General features: G+C 39.2%; 1 protein-coding gene across 1 annotated transcript in view; it reads left to right on the top strand.

Annotated features, from left to right (window-relative positions):
* Positions 1-2356: 2356 nt before the first annotated feature.
* SPTLC1 (serine palmitoyltransferase long chain base subunit 1) overlaps positions 2357-16387 on the top strand; it is a 39207-nt gene continuing 25176 nt past the window's right edge. Inside the window, exons 1-5 of the mRNA XM_074570127.1 lie at positions 2357-2480; positions 4324-4431; positions 10050-10144; positions 14092-14185; positions 14663-14735. Of these exons, the coding sequence (XP_074426228.1) occupies positions 2415-2480; positions 4324-4431; positions 10050-10144; positions 14092-14185; positions 14663-14735 (436 nt within the window). The 5' untranslated portion in view covers positions 2357-2414. The remainder of the gene's footprint in view (positions 2481-4323; positions 4432-10049; positions 10145-14091; positions 14186-14662; positions 14736-16387) is intronic.

The following is a 16387-nucleotide window of genomic DNA, read 5'->3' as shown; positions in this document are numbered from 1 at the left end:
GAAAGAGGGTGGACATTATTCCCTCTCTTCTACTTCCAGCTCCTACTCTCCATCTCATACTTGACAGAGTAAGAATGAAGAAGCTAGAGGAAGAGCTAATAGAGCAAAGAGAACCATAGATAACTGGCACTGGCTACCTCTGTGATATTTAGGAAAAATAAAATTCCTGATAGGCATACCAAGTCACATTTTTCTGCTTCTGGAGTGACCAGAGAACAACTCTGGATAACTGCCATGCCAGAGCTGACCCAGAGGAATCAAGCTGGGAATTCAATGCAGGGTGCGGGAAACAAGTGGGTTGGAGGAAGGTCCACAATAAGAGCAGTTTAGGAATACCGTGCAACTGGAGGATATGAGGGGAAGACAAAATTTGACATTTCCAGAGCAGGAATTTCCATAGGGCACTATCTCAATAGCTTTTGTCAGGACTTTAAGTACAGAGATAGACCCAAGACGCTTTTCCTCTCCCCTTTCTTCCCAGCCATAAACTGCCACTGCAAAAGACTTCTCCCTTCAACTCCCCCTCTTTTTTTTGCTGTCAGAAGTACAGCAGCCTTAAGCAATTAGCAACAGCTGCCTTGTGTTGGAACAATGAAACTGCTGAACAATAGGGATAGGCTCATTATTCTGAGAGACCCAGCCCTATGATAATCCAGACCAGGAACTCCGAATTCACTGCCAGAAGAATTACTGGTTTGTATCTTATTAACTGCACTGCATTCCAAGCTGGAAAGAATTCATCTGCTGTTTCACAAAATCAATTTCTTGGTGTCCCAATCATACACATGTATGTCAAACATTGAAAGTCAGAATCTGATGTTGAAAGCAGGGGTGTAACTTAATCTGCAGCCCACCAAGACAACTAATGTGGCCCACTCTTCTGGGGGCAATTTGGGACTCGGATGCATACCAGACACATTCTTTGAGGCTGGTAGTAGCAGCCATCTCCCAAAAGCCCAAGACTCCTCTCCAGCACGATGAAAACCCACAGAAGTACTTAACAGTGAACAGAATAATCTTCATGCATCTAAAAACCAAAAGGGACTTTTACTGTCTCTGTCTTGACTTTTCAGATAGCATGCTTAAACCACATTTTTTGTCTTTACTGTGTACAGCCTGGAATTTGACAAGCGTACCATTAAGTTCAGAACCTCAGGGAGAAGATTAACTATCACACATTTCAGTCATTGTGAAAGTGAAGTTCACTGATTTTAACCTTCCGCTACTGTAAAACTGTAACTCATTGCTTGTTGTTAACCACTGCACCCAAGTTTTTCACTATCATCTGTTTAAACAACTGCTGCCCCAGGTTCCTCTTCTCTAACCATGGTGAAGACTAGTGAGTGAAGCCCCAGGGGTGCACTTCCACAGTGCTCTCCCAGCAGACCATGAGAAGCTCTCCACAGCTGTTTAGCTTCAGTGAAGCAGCTCCCAAACATTTCCTTAAGCAGCAATATGTCCTTTGTTCCCCTTCCATCAAGTGCTACCTCACTTCCTAAGCAAACTTCTTTCCATCTCCCCGTCCTCTCCACAGCCTTTTTAGGCAGTCGCTCAAGTCCTGCGCAGCTGTGCACATGGACTCAGTCACCTCCCCACACTTGGGTGGATGCGTGCAAGGTCTTCACCATTACTCTGTTTCTTCATGAGGTATATCTCTCCCCAGCAATGTTTGGCTTTTATGGCTGATCACTTTGGCAAGACTCTGAAAGTCGTAACTTCTCCTCCTGTTTGAATTTACTTATTATTTCCACTATAGTTTCGCTTTTGCTGTTCAGTTTAGCCAAGGATCTGAACACTTTCTTAGAGCAACAAAGTCACCAGTTACAGGTATAGAGGCGGCACGCCTAGCGTGTGCCAACAGGTGCCAAAGCCCGGGCTCTGCCCCTCGGCCACCTCCAGCCCAGGTGGGTGAGGGGCTCAGAAGCCTGTGGGTGCGGAGAAGGTGACACCGCGATTGCACCAGCGCGTTCAAGAAAGAGGACCAGGTTTGAAGTGTAGTGAGGGAGCACACACCAGCGCATCCGAGTTTATTTTCTTATGCAAGTTCAATTTATAGCTAATTTCATCTATTTAACCCGAGGAGCGCAACTTCCCAGTCCTCCTGGCTCCCTGATCGGGGCTGCCAGAGGAAACCGCAGTTTGTGCCGCCGCCGTTACCCACGCCGGGGCACGGCACGGCACGGCACGGCACGGCACGGCCGCACGCCTTGGCGGAAAAGGCGTTTCTTGGTAAACCACCGTGACTGAATTTAAGAAAGGCCCGCACCTCCCCCCGCCTTGGTGCCGGTGCCTCAGCGGGCCCCGGGCCGCAGGGGGCGCTCTCTCCCGGACGTGGACCCGCCCCTGACGCCGGCGTGGGGCGGTGGCGGCGGAGGCCGGGCGGGCGGTAGAGGCGGAAGCGGACGGGCGCGGCGATGGCGGCGGCGGCGGGCATGGGGCAGCAGTGGGTGCTGGTGGAGATGGTGCAGGCCTTCTACGAGGTGCGTCTTGGGCATGGCCACGGGCGCGGGGTGCTGCCCGACCGCTGAGGGCGGGTGGGTGTGCCGAAGGGACCCCACCGCCGAGGCGCGGCGGACAGGGCCCCGGGCGCGGCGGGGCGGTCGGCGGTGGGGTGGCGGCGCGGGGAGCGGGCAATAGGGTCGCCGCTGCCCCGCGGGGTGTCGGGCGTCAGGGCGGCGCCGGGCCGTGCCCCCGATCAGTGCTGCCGCGGGAGACGGCCCTCGCAACATGGGGAATGCGCCGGATTTACGTATTGAAAACAACACGTGCACACACTTAGATTTTTCTCTATTTAGGTATAAAGCTACAGTGAAGGTGTATACCAGAGCATGAAACCTTAATAAGGTTCACAGTGTTCTTTGCGTGTAAGGTCAGGGTTTGTAACTTACAAGTGTTGTTTACAGAGGAAGAAACAACTTTTAAATGCTTATGCTTGAGTTCTCCCCGGAGGGGATCAGCGTGGCACGTTTGTACGCAGCGTTTGTTTCATGGTATTAAAAAGGATGTCCTGGCGATAGACAGTGTTCTTGTATCAACAGTCTGTTTCCCTCCCTTCCTTTGGCAAAGGTTGGTAACTTTTAAAGCATTTATTTTAGGGTATGCAGTACAAATGTAAAATTGCTTAGCTACTGAAGCTGGTAGCATGGTGAATTCAGGATAATTGTAGACACAGAAAAGCACGAGGAAGTAGTTTGTGTGGATCTCTGCTGCTACTTGCACCATGTGTTCTCTAACTGTCATGAGGTACAAAAGTATTCTTAATGTGTTTGGTGAACTGAAAAGTACTTTGCAGATGTGTTATTTGCAGTTTGATATGCCATAGGACTCCTTACTGGTTTTAAAAAATTCCATTCAATTTCCTTTAGCTTCTGGATGTGTGGTGCATTCCACTTCCTTTCTTGGCAGGTCAGATCCCACCAGAAAACTGATGCGCATGAGCTCTTCCACTGAGTTGAAGAGGGGAGTGCACTAGTGTGTGTGCACTTTGAGTCTTTCAAAAATAGTAGATATCCATGGTGTAGACAGGAGCTTTTCTGAAATGGAATAACTGAAGCCATCCATGAAATGAGGTGTCAAATGCTAATGCTATAACTCCACATATACTTTAAACTAACTGTGCTGCCAGAAGAAAGTTACTTTCTTCCCTCCAAGCAGTCCATAGAGGCTAAATTTAACTTGGATCAATTCTCTTTTCTGGTTTGCTTTATATATTCCTAAATACTGTGCCCACACAAGAGAGTGAATGGCACAGAGGCAAAACTGGTTCTGGTAACTGTGTTGGGTTCTGCCTGCTCAAAGTGCTTGTAAAACTAACAAAAATGAGCTATGAGGACAGGATTAGGTTTCTTTGTAAATAGTAGTAGCTGCGGCTGCTGGTGGACTATAAGTTATAAGAATGTAGGGTTGAAGTGGGTGTGTAGAGATGACACAGACCTTCAAGCTTTCAGGAGACTTCTGCTTGTTGTGAAAGCTTTTTGTCTTCACAGGTGTTGGTGCAACCTGTGCGGCTTATCTGCCTTTACTCTCAAAATTCAGTTTATCTGCATATGTGGAACTGAAACCGCTTATCAATTTAGAGTGTGCCTTGTTTATTAACAACATAATAAATTCATTCAAACTCAAGCTAACAGCTACAAGTAATAGTTGCAAAGCAATCCACTTTCGTATCATTTTGATTTTTAGTGATTTAGAAATACATATCAGCTGATGATCAGCTTTGTGGTTTTTTTTCTGAGTGTACTAGTAGAGGCAAAACTGTTGCATAGTGTCACACTGATTCAAACAGAATTCTGTATCGACTTATTTTTGTGCTTTTATTTTCAGGCTCCTGCTTACCATCTCATTTTGGAAGGTATTCTAATTCTATGGATAATCAGACTTCTTTTCTCCAAGACATACAAGCTTCAAGAGCGATCTGATCTAACACCTAAGGTGTGGTGGAAAATTATTTTTCTTTAGGGGAACAGTTTATAGCTATTGATATATTTAGCTGTTGAACCACTGTTGCATCACAAATTTTGCTATTTTTTCTTAGGATTTCAAAGGGTAAGCTTACTTTGGACTACAAAACTGCTTATTGTTTAAACACTTCAGTTAGTGCTTTTAAAGTAGCGCCATGTTTGACATTCTGTGTAATACAAAAGAATTGGTGTGACCATGACTGCTAAGCTATGAAAAGCTAGCATTAGCTCTACTCAATGGATGGCTTTGTTTTAAAAATGGAAGCTATACTGAAAAAACACCACCAAACAAAATGAACTAGAAGAGTGTAGAGAGTAGGGTAGTGATCGGTCTGTACGTGTGGTGTCCGTGAGTAATAACTGAGAGTTTATAGTGTTATGTGGGTTCCAGAAATCTTAAGCACGTTGATACATGGGAGGTATGGGGTGATTCCATCTGTTTTTCTACAATGTAGCTGCTGTGAAAAGAGATCATTTATTTTGTATAGGAAAATAGCCGTGGGGAAAAAAACCCTGCACTAAAAGTCCTTCGTTAAAAATCCACAGATGGTAAGCATGACATTATATGGTATGGAATATCTGTTTGGTTAGTTCAGCCCATCTGCCTGGTTGTGTCCCCTCCCAACCTCTTGTGCACCCCCTGATCTATTCACTGTGGGGGCAAAGTGAGAAACAGAAGGCAAGAGCTACAACATTAGTGTATTATCAGCATTGTTGTGGTCACAGATCTAAAACACAGCGGTATAGGAGCTGCTATGAAGAAAATTAACACCATCCCAGCCAGACCCATTCAGTCTGTTTCATGCAATATGGGATCCCAGGCTTCTGTGTGTGTCTTGAGCTGCATGTTGTAACATGCCAGCTCTTTGGTGAGGAGGCTGCTGGTTTGCCGTCTAATTCGTTCTAGTTTGATTCATGCTGTGGTGTCTAGTCTTTACCACACCAGAAAGAAATACCGGGTTGCTCAGGTACAGGCACTGGAGATAGGACGGCTCAGGTGGTGGAGCTCAGGCTACCCTTTGTCAGCCCCTTGTGTAATGATACTTGGAGTTTCTCTGTGAACTATTGTTAGGGATGCTGCCAGACCGGAGCTGGCTGCACATATTACTGAAGAATTCCACTATTGCACAGCCATCTTAATGTGATCTGTCAGGACCAGTCTGTCCTGGGGAACCAGAGGTAGATGATAGATTGTGCAATCTGGTGCTCTTAAGAGTCATACTTCTAAAACAGTGAAGAAATCCACCCTGAAGGTGGCCTCTGGGTTTAGTCAAATGTGTAGCAAGAGCACTACGAAATCCAGTGCAGGAATCAGCTTTCAACTGATTGTCTGTCACCCTTTAATAACAGTGTTTGTAGGTATTCCTATTGGTTCTATTCCAAAATAATGAAATCTCCCAAATCATTAACTAAAAAGAGTACTTCTCGGTGGCTGGAAGTTCCCGATAGTCGAGGATTTTGGGAAGTACAATAAGTCTGTGGCCAGACAGGGTGCTAGACATATCGACTCTTGCAGGCTTTTCACACAAAATGTACAGAAAAGCAGCAAAATGCCGCTAAGGACTGGAGTGGGCTGTGGGAGGTTGTATGGCATCATTTAGCTACGAGCTCATGCTCCAGCCAGCAACCATTTGTGTGGAAGGAAGGTGCCCTGCAGATATATGTCTTTCAGTCTGCAGTAAATGATCCTTGGCTTTTCTCTCAAAATCTCAGAAGTCCTACTAGGAGGAGCCACATCTTACCAGTTGTGGATGGGAGGAATAGTGGTTTTCTTTGGTTTTAGTCTTTTTGCTGCAGTAGTAGCATGGGAACAGTTTTATTAGAATTTATTAGTCAGGAGGCTGGTAAGTTCCTGTCAGAGACAAATGTTTCATGTATGGATAAGAAATACTGTAGGCCACAAAAGCTCTCTTGCAGGAACTTGCGGGAATTTCGGATTGATCAGATGTTGTTCTAGAGGGAAGCGCAGATGTAGTCTGTTCTTGTAAAGGTTTTCAGTCATTTTGAGCCAAGACTCTCTATGTAGGTAAAGATTCTCTTAAGTATTAGCATAGTTTGAGAGAGAAATTTCTAACTAGCATGCACCTTTTTTTGTGCCAATTTATGCCATGCTAATATATGATTCTATAAATACCATGAAATTAAAGACCTGTTATTTGAGGACCAGCAAATAAAAAAAATATTATTACTCTTTGGATATTGACTCAGGTACATGCATGACACTGTTTCAGAATGCTACTGCTGGCTAAGAACTGTCTTCAGGAACATAACTTCTACCTTTTCTTAAAACCCGGGACAACAAGGCAACTTATTTAAATAATTTGGTTTGGATATGTTTGCACCCAAGTATTTCTCGTAACCAAGGCGTCTGGTGTTAAAAAAGTAAAAACCACAACCAACAAAATATAACCAGCCCAACCCATTTTATTTGGATAAATGTATTTAAAATGTTTATATATGCAGAAATGTATAAATAAGTGTGTATATTATAATTTATAAAATATACTTATAAACATTTTGTGTCTTATATTTTTGTGTTGTATATTAGTCATAAAAATAAAAATATATTTTTATATTGATATTTATATTTTATTTAACATTTATGCTTATATAAATTGAAAAGAATGATAAAAGGGAAAGAGGAAGAGCTGAGAGTTCGTTTATGCTGCACCCTGAGAGAGTGGAAATTCAAAGTTTTGAGTTCATTCTTTTCATCAAGTGGATACTTTCTGTACAACGAACTAAGGAGAAATAAGTGAATCAACTATTTACTGAGGATGTTACATTGTAAATTGAAGTCTAATTTCTCTATATGTTTGAAAAGTAACATTTTTATGCTTGTTATTGGTCTAAAATTTGGTGCCTGTTTAGACAACCAAAGTGCTGTTCTGAGTGTGTGGTCACTATGAAGGCCTGCTTCTGTTCTGTCTTTTGGTATAAGGGAGATGGTCAAGTTTACCCTGAAAAGTGAGCTGGGCAAGGCAGTGTACTGAGGTATTTGGCAAATGCAAGGAGAAAGGGATATGGACTGTCCCATCTGCAGTGTGGATGGCCGTTTTAGAGTAAGATTGGCACTCATTTTCATTGCCAATATCTCCAATCCCCCACCATAATAAAGGAACTTCTATCACAAAAGTTTTTGATAAACTACTGCCTGTGCTAAGTACGTATGGAGACAGAAGACATAAGATGTGAAGATGCAGTTGTTTGTTGTTCATGTTCCTATATCCATCAAAAAGCAAAACACCGTGTAGTGGACGAGAAGAAGGAATGTGAGCTAGAATTAGTGAAAAGGTGGTGTTTGAAATGAGGATTAGTTGTCTTCTGTTTGTTTTATTTTGTGTTAAAAAACAGGATGTTGCTACATCTCATCTATGCTGTTAGTTTGTGTACTGCAAACATTTCAAAGGGAAGAATGGAAACTTCTTACAACTTAGCATGAACGGGGGAGAGAAACACTAATTAAGAATTGCTCATTATGTTCACAGATCTAAACTGCAATTGTACTGTGCTAATTTATTGTAGTTACAGTGCCCTTCCGCAAATAATATTTTTCTTTCTGCTATGTTCCATGGCGAAAAAAAATTAATTGAATTTGTATATCGGTTGCTGTGCTGCATGGTGGATCAGCACACTTACTGTTAAATTACGTCTTTGATTTATTATTTTTTTTTCCAAGTAGCAATACGGTATAGAGATACACACTAGTACCTGTCCTGGGTCAAGGATAGAATTGCTACTCTCTGTATTAGATTAGCGGAGTTTAGCATACAGGGTTATGGTTGTGGTTCCACTCTGAGATTAACCTGAATTTGAGTACTACTTTTCCACAATTTTGGTACTATGTTGCATGTTAATCTTTACATGGTGTAATCATCTGGTAATCTTCTCCCATAGGGTTCTTGAGGTATTTGCTGAGTCATGTCAAACATGAGGTTTGATAACAGGATGCAGCAATGAATAGTAGTCAATACACACAGTTACGTTCTATGGTCCTCAGTTATCTGTTTGGATTTTTTTAATTGAAGCATTAAAATCTGCTATTTGACATGCGATGAATGGCACTAGTACAGGGTAAATCAATAAACCCACTACTTTAATGTTTTCCTTAATGTGTAGAGCAGCATTTTAACACGTACACAATGCGTGCAAGGCTCAATCTCGGGTCTGTCCTATGGTGGCTAAAGAAACTAAGCACTTTTTTAACGTAAGTGTAGTCACTTCAAAAAAATTGAGTATATTTAATTCTGTTGCACATATTAATGGTATTTTATTTCCTTTAAAATATATGCCACATAGGTTAAATTTCAGTAAGAAATCTAACACAAGTTAAATAAAAAGGTATTTAAAGTACATCTGCAACATGTTGGAAACACAAGTAACTATGCTCACATAAAAAGAATCTTTTCTGAAATACAGGGCTACTGATGTTTCCATTTGTGTTTTGAAATAGACCTTTGTGGAGCTCCTGGGATGTTAACTAATACTCTGGAAATACCTAGAAACAAAGTTATTAGCTTAGTAAAAGGGAAGTGGTGAAAATGAAGGAGACTAGTTGTACTGTTGCATGTAGTTTCCTTTTGATTTTTTCGTATCTTAATTTGTTTTAGTACTTTGAAAGCTTTGAAAAGTGTATTTGGGAAAAAAAATAAACATGGAAAAAGATATTGGTGTGATGTTTTCAAAAATCAATTGCAGAATTTATATTTTGGTATTGAAATAAATAGCCTAAAATGTTCTGCTGCTTTTTGAAATGATAGAGTAATATAAACCCATTGTAGTCATACTGTTCGGAGTTAGTGTGTTAACAAAGGTGTTATCAGGTGTCTTGCTGTACTAGTAAATAATCCTCTGGGAAAGTTCTGTTTTCATGGTATGAAATACAACTTTGGTGATTTGCCGGAGTGGTTGCTCATTTATGTGGAACTAGTCTTAACTGTTATGCTGGTCCACTGCATGCCCTTTGGAAAATCATTGAACTGAGGTTTTCCAAATAGTTTAAAGTAATTTGAAAATGAGTGTGCGTTCAGTATTCCTCCATGGTTAGGTGAGAGATGCATGGTTTAGTAGGTGTAACCATTTTTTGAGCATTTGGCAGTTTTTCTCCATTGTGTTCTGCTCGCCTATGTGTTACTTAGCTAAGTATTTTAGTGTCACAGTTGCTTAAACAGCACTGTTGAAGACTTGAGAATGTAAGGTGAGGTAATTCATATTCAATTATTATGTAATTTGTGTTCAATTACATAAACTGTAGGGGAGGATTTTCATAATTAATAGATTGAATGAAACAGTATTGATTAAAATTTGACAGGGACACCAAGTTATTATCTTTTCTCTTAGTTGTCGTATTGTGAGATCTTTAATGCACAGACACAACTGGTCTGTCTGTCTTTACATCCATTTCCCTGTGAAGAATTCAGAGTCCCTCAATTGAACATACTGAGAGAATATAAATTCTAAGTGTCTCAGAAAGGTGACACACGTTAGCATACATAATTTTTCATACAACCATTACCAAGTGTCTATTAGCACATAGTGTCTTTTCTAATGGAAATCCTTTTTGAGCAGTATTTCTTTTCCCCTCTTCAGGAAAAAGAAGAGCTGATTGAAGAATGGCAGCCAGAGCCTCTTGTACCTCCTGTACCGAAAGATCACCCAGCTCTCAACTACAACATTGTTTCAGGGTAAATGTAGCCAAAATACATTCTGCTTTTTATTTCAATTCAAATACTTGATGTCCGTATTTTTAAGCTTATTTCTTACTAAGCATTTCCATATCCTTAAAACCTTTCATAAATTGATTGCATTTTTAGATAGCAGGACTGAATTAGCAACTGAAGAGATGGTCATGGTTTTGCAACATTATCAAGACAATCTTACTAAGAAAACCTTTCTTACTTTAAGTGTTGTAATTTATTTTTTTTTTAAATATTGGGGGGGGTGACACACTTTATCTTTGCCTTCATTGTGGGTCTATATTGTTTGGTAGTTTCATTTTTTTTCTGGATATGTAAACTTAGAACTCCAAAAGTGGTTACCACCTGCTGTGTAGGGACTGGGGGGAAACTGTGTCATCACAAATCACTTCAGAAGAAACTGATTTTGTGGCTAGCCACTTGGCGCTTCGTGAAACGTTGTTCTTCTTTGGACAGCCAGAACTGGAGATGCTTGATGGCAAAATTGTTTTCTGAGGAAATTATGGCTCAGCATTACTTTCTTGTGTGTTATGAGGCTTTTAAAATGTTTGCTGACTTAGGCAACAGTCACAGGACTTCAGAAATTGCTTTGAAGTTTCTTTCACAAACTGCGGATTTGTTTATGTCAGTAACTTTTACAATATAAGCATTCTTAATACCCTTCTAGTGACTCTAATAATTTAAAATAATTTAGTGACAGAGCACAATTATTCGCTGTCATACGGAGCTCCATTTTGATGGTTCTGCCACCACAGGAAAGGCTGTCTTGGATGCCTATTTTAATCAACTATGATGTGGACACTCCTTATGTTATTGTTCAGAATTCTGAAACAAGCAGTACTGCGGAGTTAAAGGAAGTGTTGGATGTTTAAAAAAAAAAATATGAAAAAATACATTGTTTAGATTGGTTCAGAAAATGTTTAAATTACTTAAAACTTACCAGTAGTTACAGCTAGGGAATGTATTGTGACAGAATGTTGAAGTGTTGTGGCTGTTAAATTTAAGAGGGACTATGGAGAAAACTTGGCGCTTGGCTTGTAACATTTAAACTGCCAACTATCTACCTTCCTGTAAGTGGCTCAACGGCTATGAGATTGTAACTTGGCCTATAAACTTAACACATGTTTCAGAATTAATACATGCTAATTCCAGCTCAAGAGCATTTCTGCCTCATTTTGGTTAGTATCTTAGGGGGTCCATACTGATGCTAATGAGGTAGTCTTCTTTCAGTGGTTTACATATGTTAAGGTCTACTGTGAATGATGATTTACATAAATCTTAATTATCTTAGTATGCAGTGGTTTAATATTGCATATTGGCAGTAATGTGTGGATGTGGTTTATATAGGCTCGTAACCACTTAGGAAATATTAAATACTTCAGTAAATTTTTTTACCTATTGTGTGAGGGAGGGAGACTTCCTTCTCCCTCAATATGCAAGGCAGGTTGTGCCTCATGTTAGTACATGTCTTTCTGCTGAAGACTTGCATAATGTTGACAAATGATAAACAAAGTTAATAATGCAGAGACTTGTCCAAGCAAAAAAAAGACCCATCTTGAATCGGTGTTGAAGAAGTTACCTGTGATGGCTTGGTCACAGTCCAGAAGTTAGTTACTTCTTGTGGTAGCCTTTCTGTGCACTAGTCTATGCAAGATAGCTTAGTTGTACAAGATGTCATTTAGAAACTGTAAACCTGTTTCCTAAATCAGTATGTCTGCGAAATTTTCATGCCGATTGTCATTTTGCTTTAAAATAAAAAGGGCACATGATCTGGCTTTTAACTTTATCATCTTCTGTGACTGATTTTTCAATACGTGCAACACTTAAGAGGTGAGAGGTCCAAGTACAGATGGAGTGCTTTCAGTCCTTAAAAGATAGAATTTCTAAAAGACTAGCAAGTTCTTTGAATATAGCTTGAAATGACTTTTTTTTTTTTTCACGGTTTCAGATGGATCACTCAGTATCTCATAACTGTTGGCCCTAAACATGATACCTAATGAGCTGCGTTATACTAGTGGAAGGGAAATGCATGAAACTAAAAAAATCAAGTGTTTCACTGTTTGCCTTTTGCAAAGACTTGTTGTTTTTGACGTTGCAAGGAAGGTTTTATGGTAGTGTTAACATCCATGTTTTGGATGTAATTACTGACTGGAATAAGCTTTTCCATGAGTGTTCCTAACCAGGGGTGTTCCTTTAGAAGGCTGGGTAAAATTCTGATAGCAAAGTGTGGTCATGTTTTTGTGAGGGCTGCAGCTTTGTTAGGGGCAAGTTGTTGGTGAACATTGGTGTATTTTCTGGGTTTGAGAGGTGGAGCTGTGGGGACAAATTGTGAATTTACTGGATTTATAGTATGCTGGGAATATACTGAACCAGGTATTAGTGCCAGAATGCCTGTGTATGTCTGCTCTTGTGAGTATCTGCGTAGTTGTTTTGCCTAATAGGATTTTCAACATTTGGTGCAGCTTGTTAATGAGTAAGACGGAGGAACAAGTCCAGGTATATTTTTAATGGTAGTCAGTTCCCCAAGACAGTTTGCTGTGCACTGTATAACGCTACTACTGTGCAGAAGGTGCACTGCAGTAATGCAGGACTGCTCCTTTGTGGGGTCAGGTTCAGCTTGTGTCACTTCAATGTCACGGAATGACAGTGTTGAAGATGCATGGCACATGCACTGTGTTACTGTTCTGTAAGCTTTGCAATTGCTTGGTTGAAGCAACAGGTACTTAATTTCTAAAGTGAACAGATACAAAACAAAAATGGAGGTTTTTGTAAACGAAGTTCAGGCAGTTACGTGTTTTTCTTAACTTGTAGTGAATAGCTTGGGCTTAAAGTTCATTTGCTTTGTGCACCAAATGTACCCATTGAAATATTGTCAGCAACCGGATTTGGAGCAGCTGTGCACAGGCGTTTGACATTTGAGCAGCCCTGTTTAATTTTGATCGTTGAAAATTGCTCAGTTCTCGTTTCCACATGGGAAAAGCTTGTTGAAACTAGTGTGTTTGAGGAATAGTATAGGATCTCAGCTGTAATATTTGACAACACATACAGAAGTGGGCAGACATAAGGTTTTGTATTAGGCTTAGCTTTGAGACTTTTCAACACTCTGAGTGATTAATTGAAAACTTTTGATTTTGTATATAATTGCCAAAACAGGATTGCTTTTAGAATACAGCACATGGGTGTGATGCTTGCATTAAAAGAGGTAATAGCTATTTTTATCTCCCGTTTTTTAATAACTGTTTATCTAAACCATAATTTTTTAAGGCAGAAGATTTCTCTGCCCTTTGCTTCATATATATTGTGCTCTTGTTCATTTGTTAATATTGGGTATTTTTACATTTTCTGTGTTTCCTGATTACAGAAGTTATTCAAATGGTTACAGATTAAACAGAATTGGAAACTTGAGATGACAGATAATACTAGACTTCTGTCTGCTTACAGCTAGTACCTATATTTCAGGAGCCCTGTTCACTACAAGATAGGTATTTTGGGTTTGCTTTATGACAAAAACATCAGGTTTAAATTAATTTCTATTGTGGAAGTAAGTAGCAATGAAATTTCCTTTTTATTTATAGTATTCCTTCTTCAGATAGATCTCACTTTGCTTTTAAAGGAAATGCTTTATCTCTTCAGGAGTCATCTTTGTATAAATAAAGCTTTCAACAAGGAATCATGAAACTAAATATCTCAGAAAGGTGTTTACAGTTTCTTTATTAAACTACAGGAATACAGTTTTTGCTGAGTATGGTAGTATATTTCTGACTTGACACTAAACTTAAATATTGATTGGCAGCTCTAAAGGAAGAAGTGGAAAGAGGGAATCTTGAAAAAGCTGTGTGCCTTTTACTGTTGAAAAACAAAAGTCCTGTACTGTTTGACTGTTTGTGAAAATGGTAACTGTTCCTTCATAATAATAAGTCTGTAATTTTTTTCAGTCCTCCCACCCATATAATCACTGTTAATGGCAAGGAATGCATAAACTTTGCATCATTTAACTTTCTTGGACTTTTGGATAATGAAAAGGTTAAGGTGAGTTCTTCCAGTTACTGTATTTGTGTGATTATTCTTTTTTTACTTTGTATGTTTTCCTGAAATTAAAAATTACTTCAGAAAGCACAAACTTTGTCAAGGAAGTATACTTCTAAAGCAGCAAGGAACATTATAAACCTTGTAATTTTGTGCTATTTGTTTCTTTTTACTAAAGTTAGTTACTGCTGTAAGTACTGATGTATTTACTGCTTACTAGCTTATTATCAAGTCAGAATAGTAATGTCCTTACTAATTAGGATACAGCGAATGATGCTTAAACACCTTGCTAAAATAGTTTTGATGTGAAATCAATTAATAGAATTCAGTACATTATTATACTTTCTGTAAAGCAGTCATGTTACGTGGTGCAAGAACTGGCCTGTATGCATTGTTATAAAATTGTCAATGTGAAGTGTATAGAAGAGTTGGACATCTAGTGTAGGAATAAATATTTAGTGTAATTCCTTTCTGTTAAAGAGTGCGGCCCAGGCATCTCTGAAGAAATACGGTGTTGGCACTTGTGGACCTAGAGGATTCTATGGTACTTTTGGTGAGTAAATTTCTTTGATCTGTGTTTAGAGGTATTAAGACTGTTTGGTAAGTCAGCCAAAACATTCCTATATGTAAGCAGCAGGTTATTTCTATCGCTGTCAAAAACAGTTACCTTCTAACATATTTTTTTACTGTAATTGTTAAGAATTGGTAGGATTCATTGTTCATAGCTTTTTCTCTTATTTTATTTTCTTATTCTTTCTAATGCTGGAATTGGAGGAGAGTTGTGAAGTTAGATGTAATCTGTTTTAGTTCTGGTCACCATAGTAGAAAGAGAAAATAAACATATTAGAACTTAATCATGCATGGTGAATTTAAGTGTAAATTAGTAAAAAGTTTCTAAGAGACCACAAGAGGGCAGTCTGATTTCTTTGATAAAGATTATTAGTTAAGTTTATGTAATGCTGTAGTCAGAATGAAGTTTTCCTTTACTGATAAATTTAAAGATGTAATTAAGATGTTTTATAACATGAGTGGGTGGGGTTTTTTGTTCTTTTTAAGAAATTCCAAGTAGTTAAATATCAGCCTCTGGAAATAATTCTTTACAGGCATTGGTATTTTGAAATAGGGCATGGAAACCAAAGAGTAATACATAAATAGCTGCACAGTTGCAGGCTAAAACCATCAACTCATCATCTTATGAGCTTTCTGGTCTCTTCTCAGAGGTGATGGAGTTCACAGTGTGTCTGTACTCAAATGACTTCATAGAGTTAGCTTCCTATAGCCTTGATTTGAATTCAAGACTAACTTGAACTTTTCTTAGTTAATCGCACTAGTCCTTTAAGTGATCAATCAGTACCTATTTTAATTTATTAGAAGTCTATATATCAGAATGAAGTTGAGTCTTTGATATCAATCTTAGAGTGTTTGTTAGTCTAGAACCATAATTCATTTCTAAAGAAGGTGTTGGTAGCCTGTTGATTAGTAGAGAGCTTTTAGAAAGATTCCCTCATTGGATCACAGTTCTGCAGTGAATTCAGCCTGAATTCACACAGGCAATTTTTCTTTTTCCTTTTTTCCCCCCAAAACACTGAAAAGCTCAAAGAAACTTGTGGACTAATGCCTCCTGCCTTTTGAGCCCATGCTGATTTTAAGTTTTGTGAAATCTTTCACTTTGCTTCTTTCTAGTAGTTATTCGAAAGAGACTGGTTAAAAGTGGGTTTTCTCTGGTTGTTTCCTGCTCTCTTTTGGGGTCTAATCCTAAGATAGAATCTGTATAGCTTTTTCATTTAGTTTGGGTGCTGTTCATTGCTTCTGAGTTTTTTTGATAAATGCTCCATTTCACAAAGCAGGGGATATAATCTGTGGTATTGCTGCATGACATCACTAGTGAAGAAATGATGTTGTTATCAACTATTTGATATGCCATCTTTTACAGATAAAGTAATGGAGAATTGCTTTAAAATTTGAGACATACATGTACTGTTCTTCTTGTATCTCAGACTGTCTTCCCATCTTCCCTTGACTTTAAACATTTGAGTATTATGAATCTCTAATAAGAAACACTACTTACATCAGTAATGTTGTATGCCACAGACTTTTCACACTATTTTTCATGTGCTGTGACTTTGGTAAATGAGTTGTTTAGTTTTCTCTTACTTAACTATATAAAATTTAATTGATGAGTGTCAATTCTGTCACCCAGTTGAC

This window comes from Larus michahellis, chromosome Z (assembly GCF_964199755.1).
Source record: "Larus michahellis chromosome Z, bLarMic1.1, whole genome shotgun sequence".
Taxonomy (NCBI): domain Eukaryota; kingdom Metazoa; phylum Chordata; class Aves; order Charadriiformes; family Laridae; genus Larus; species Larus michahellis.
The sequence above is the reverse complement of the archived record's forward strand: the minus strand, read 5'-3'. Positions and strand labels throughout refer to the sequence as shown.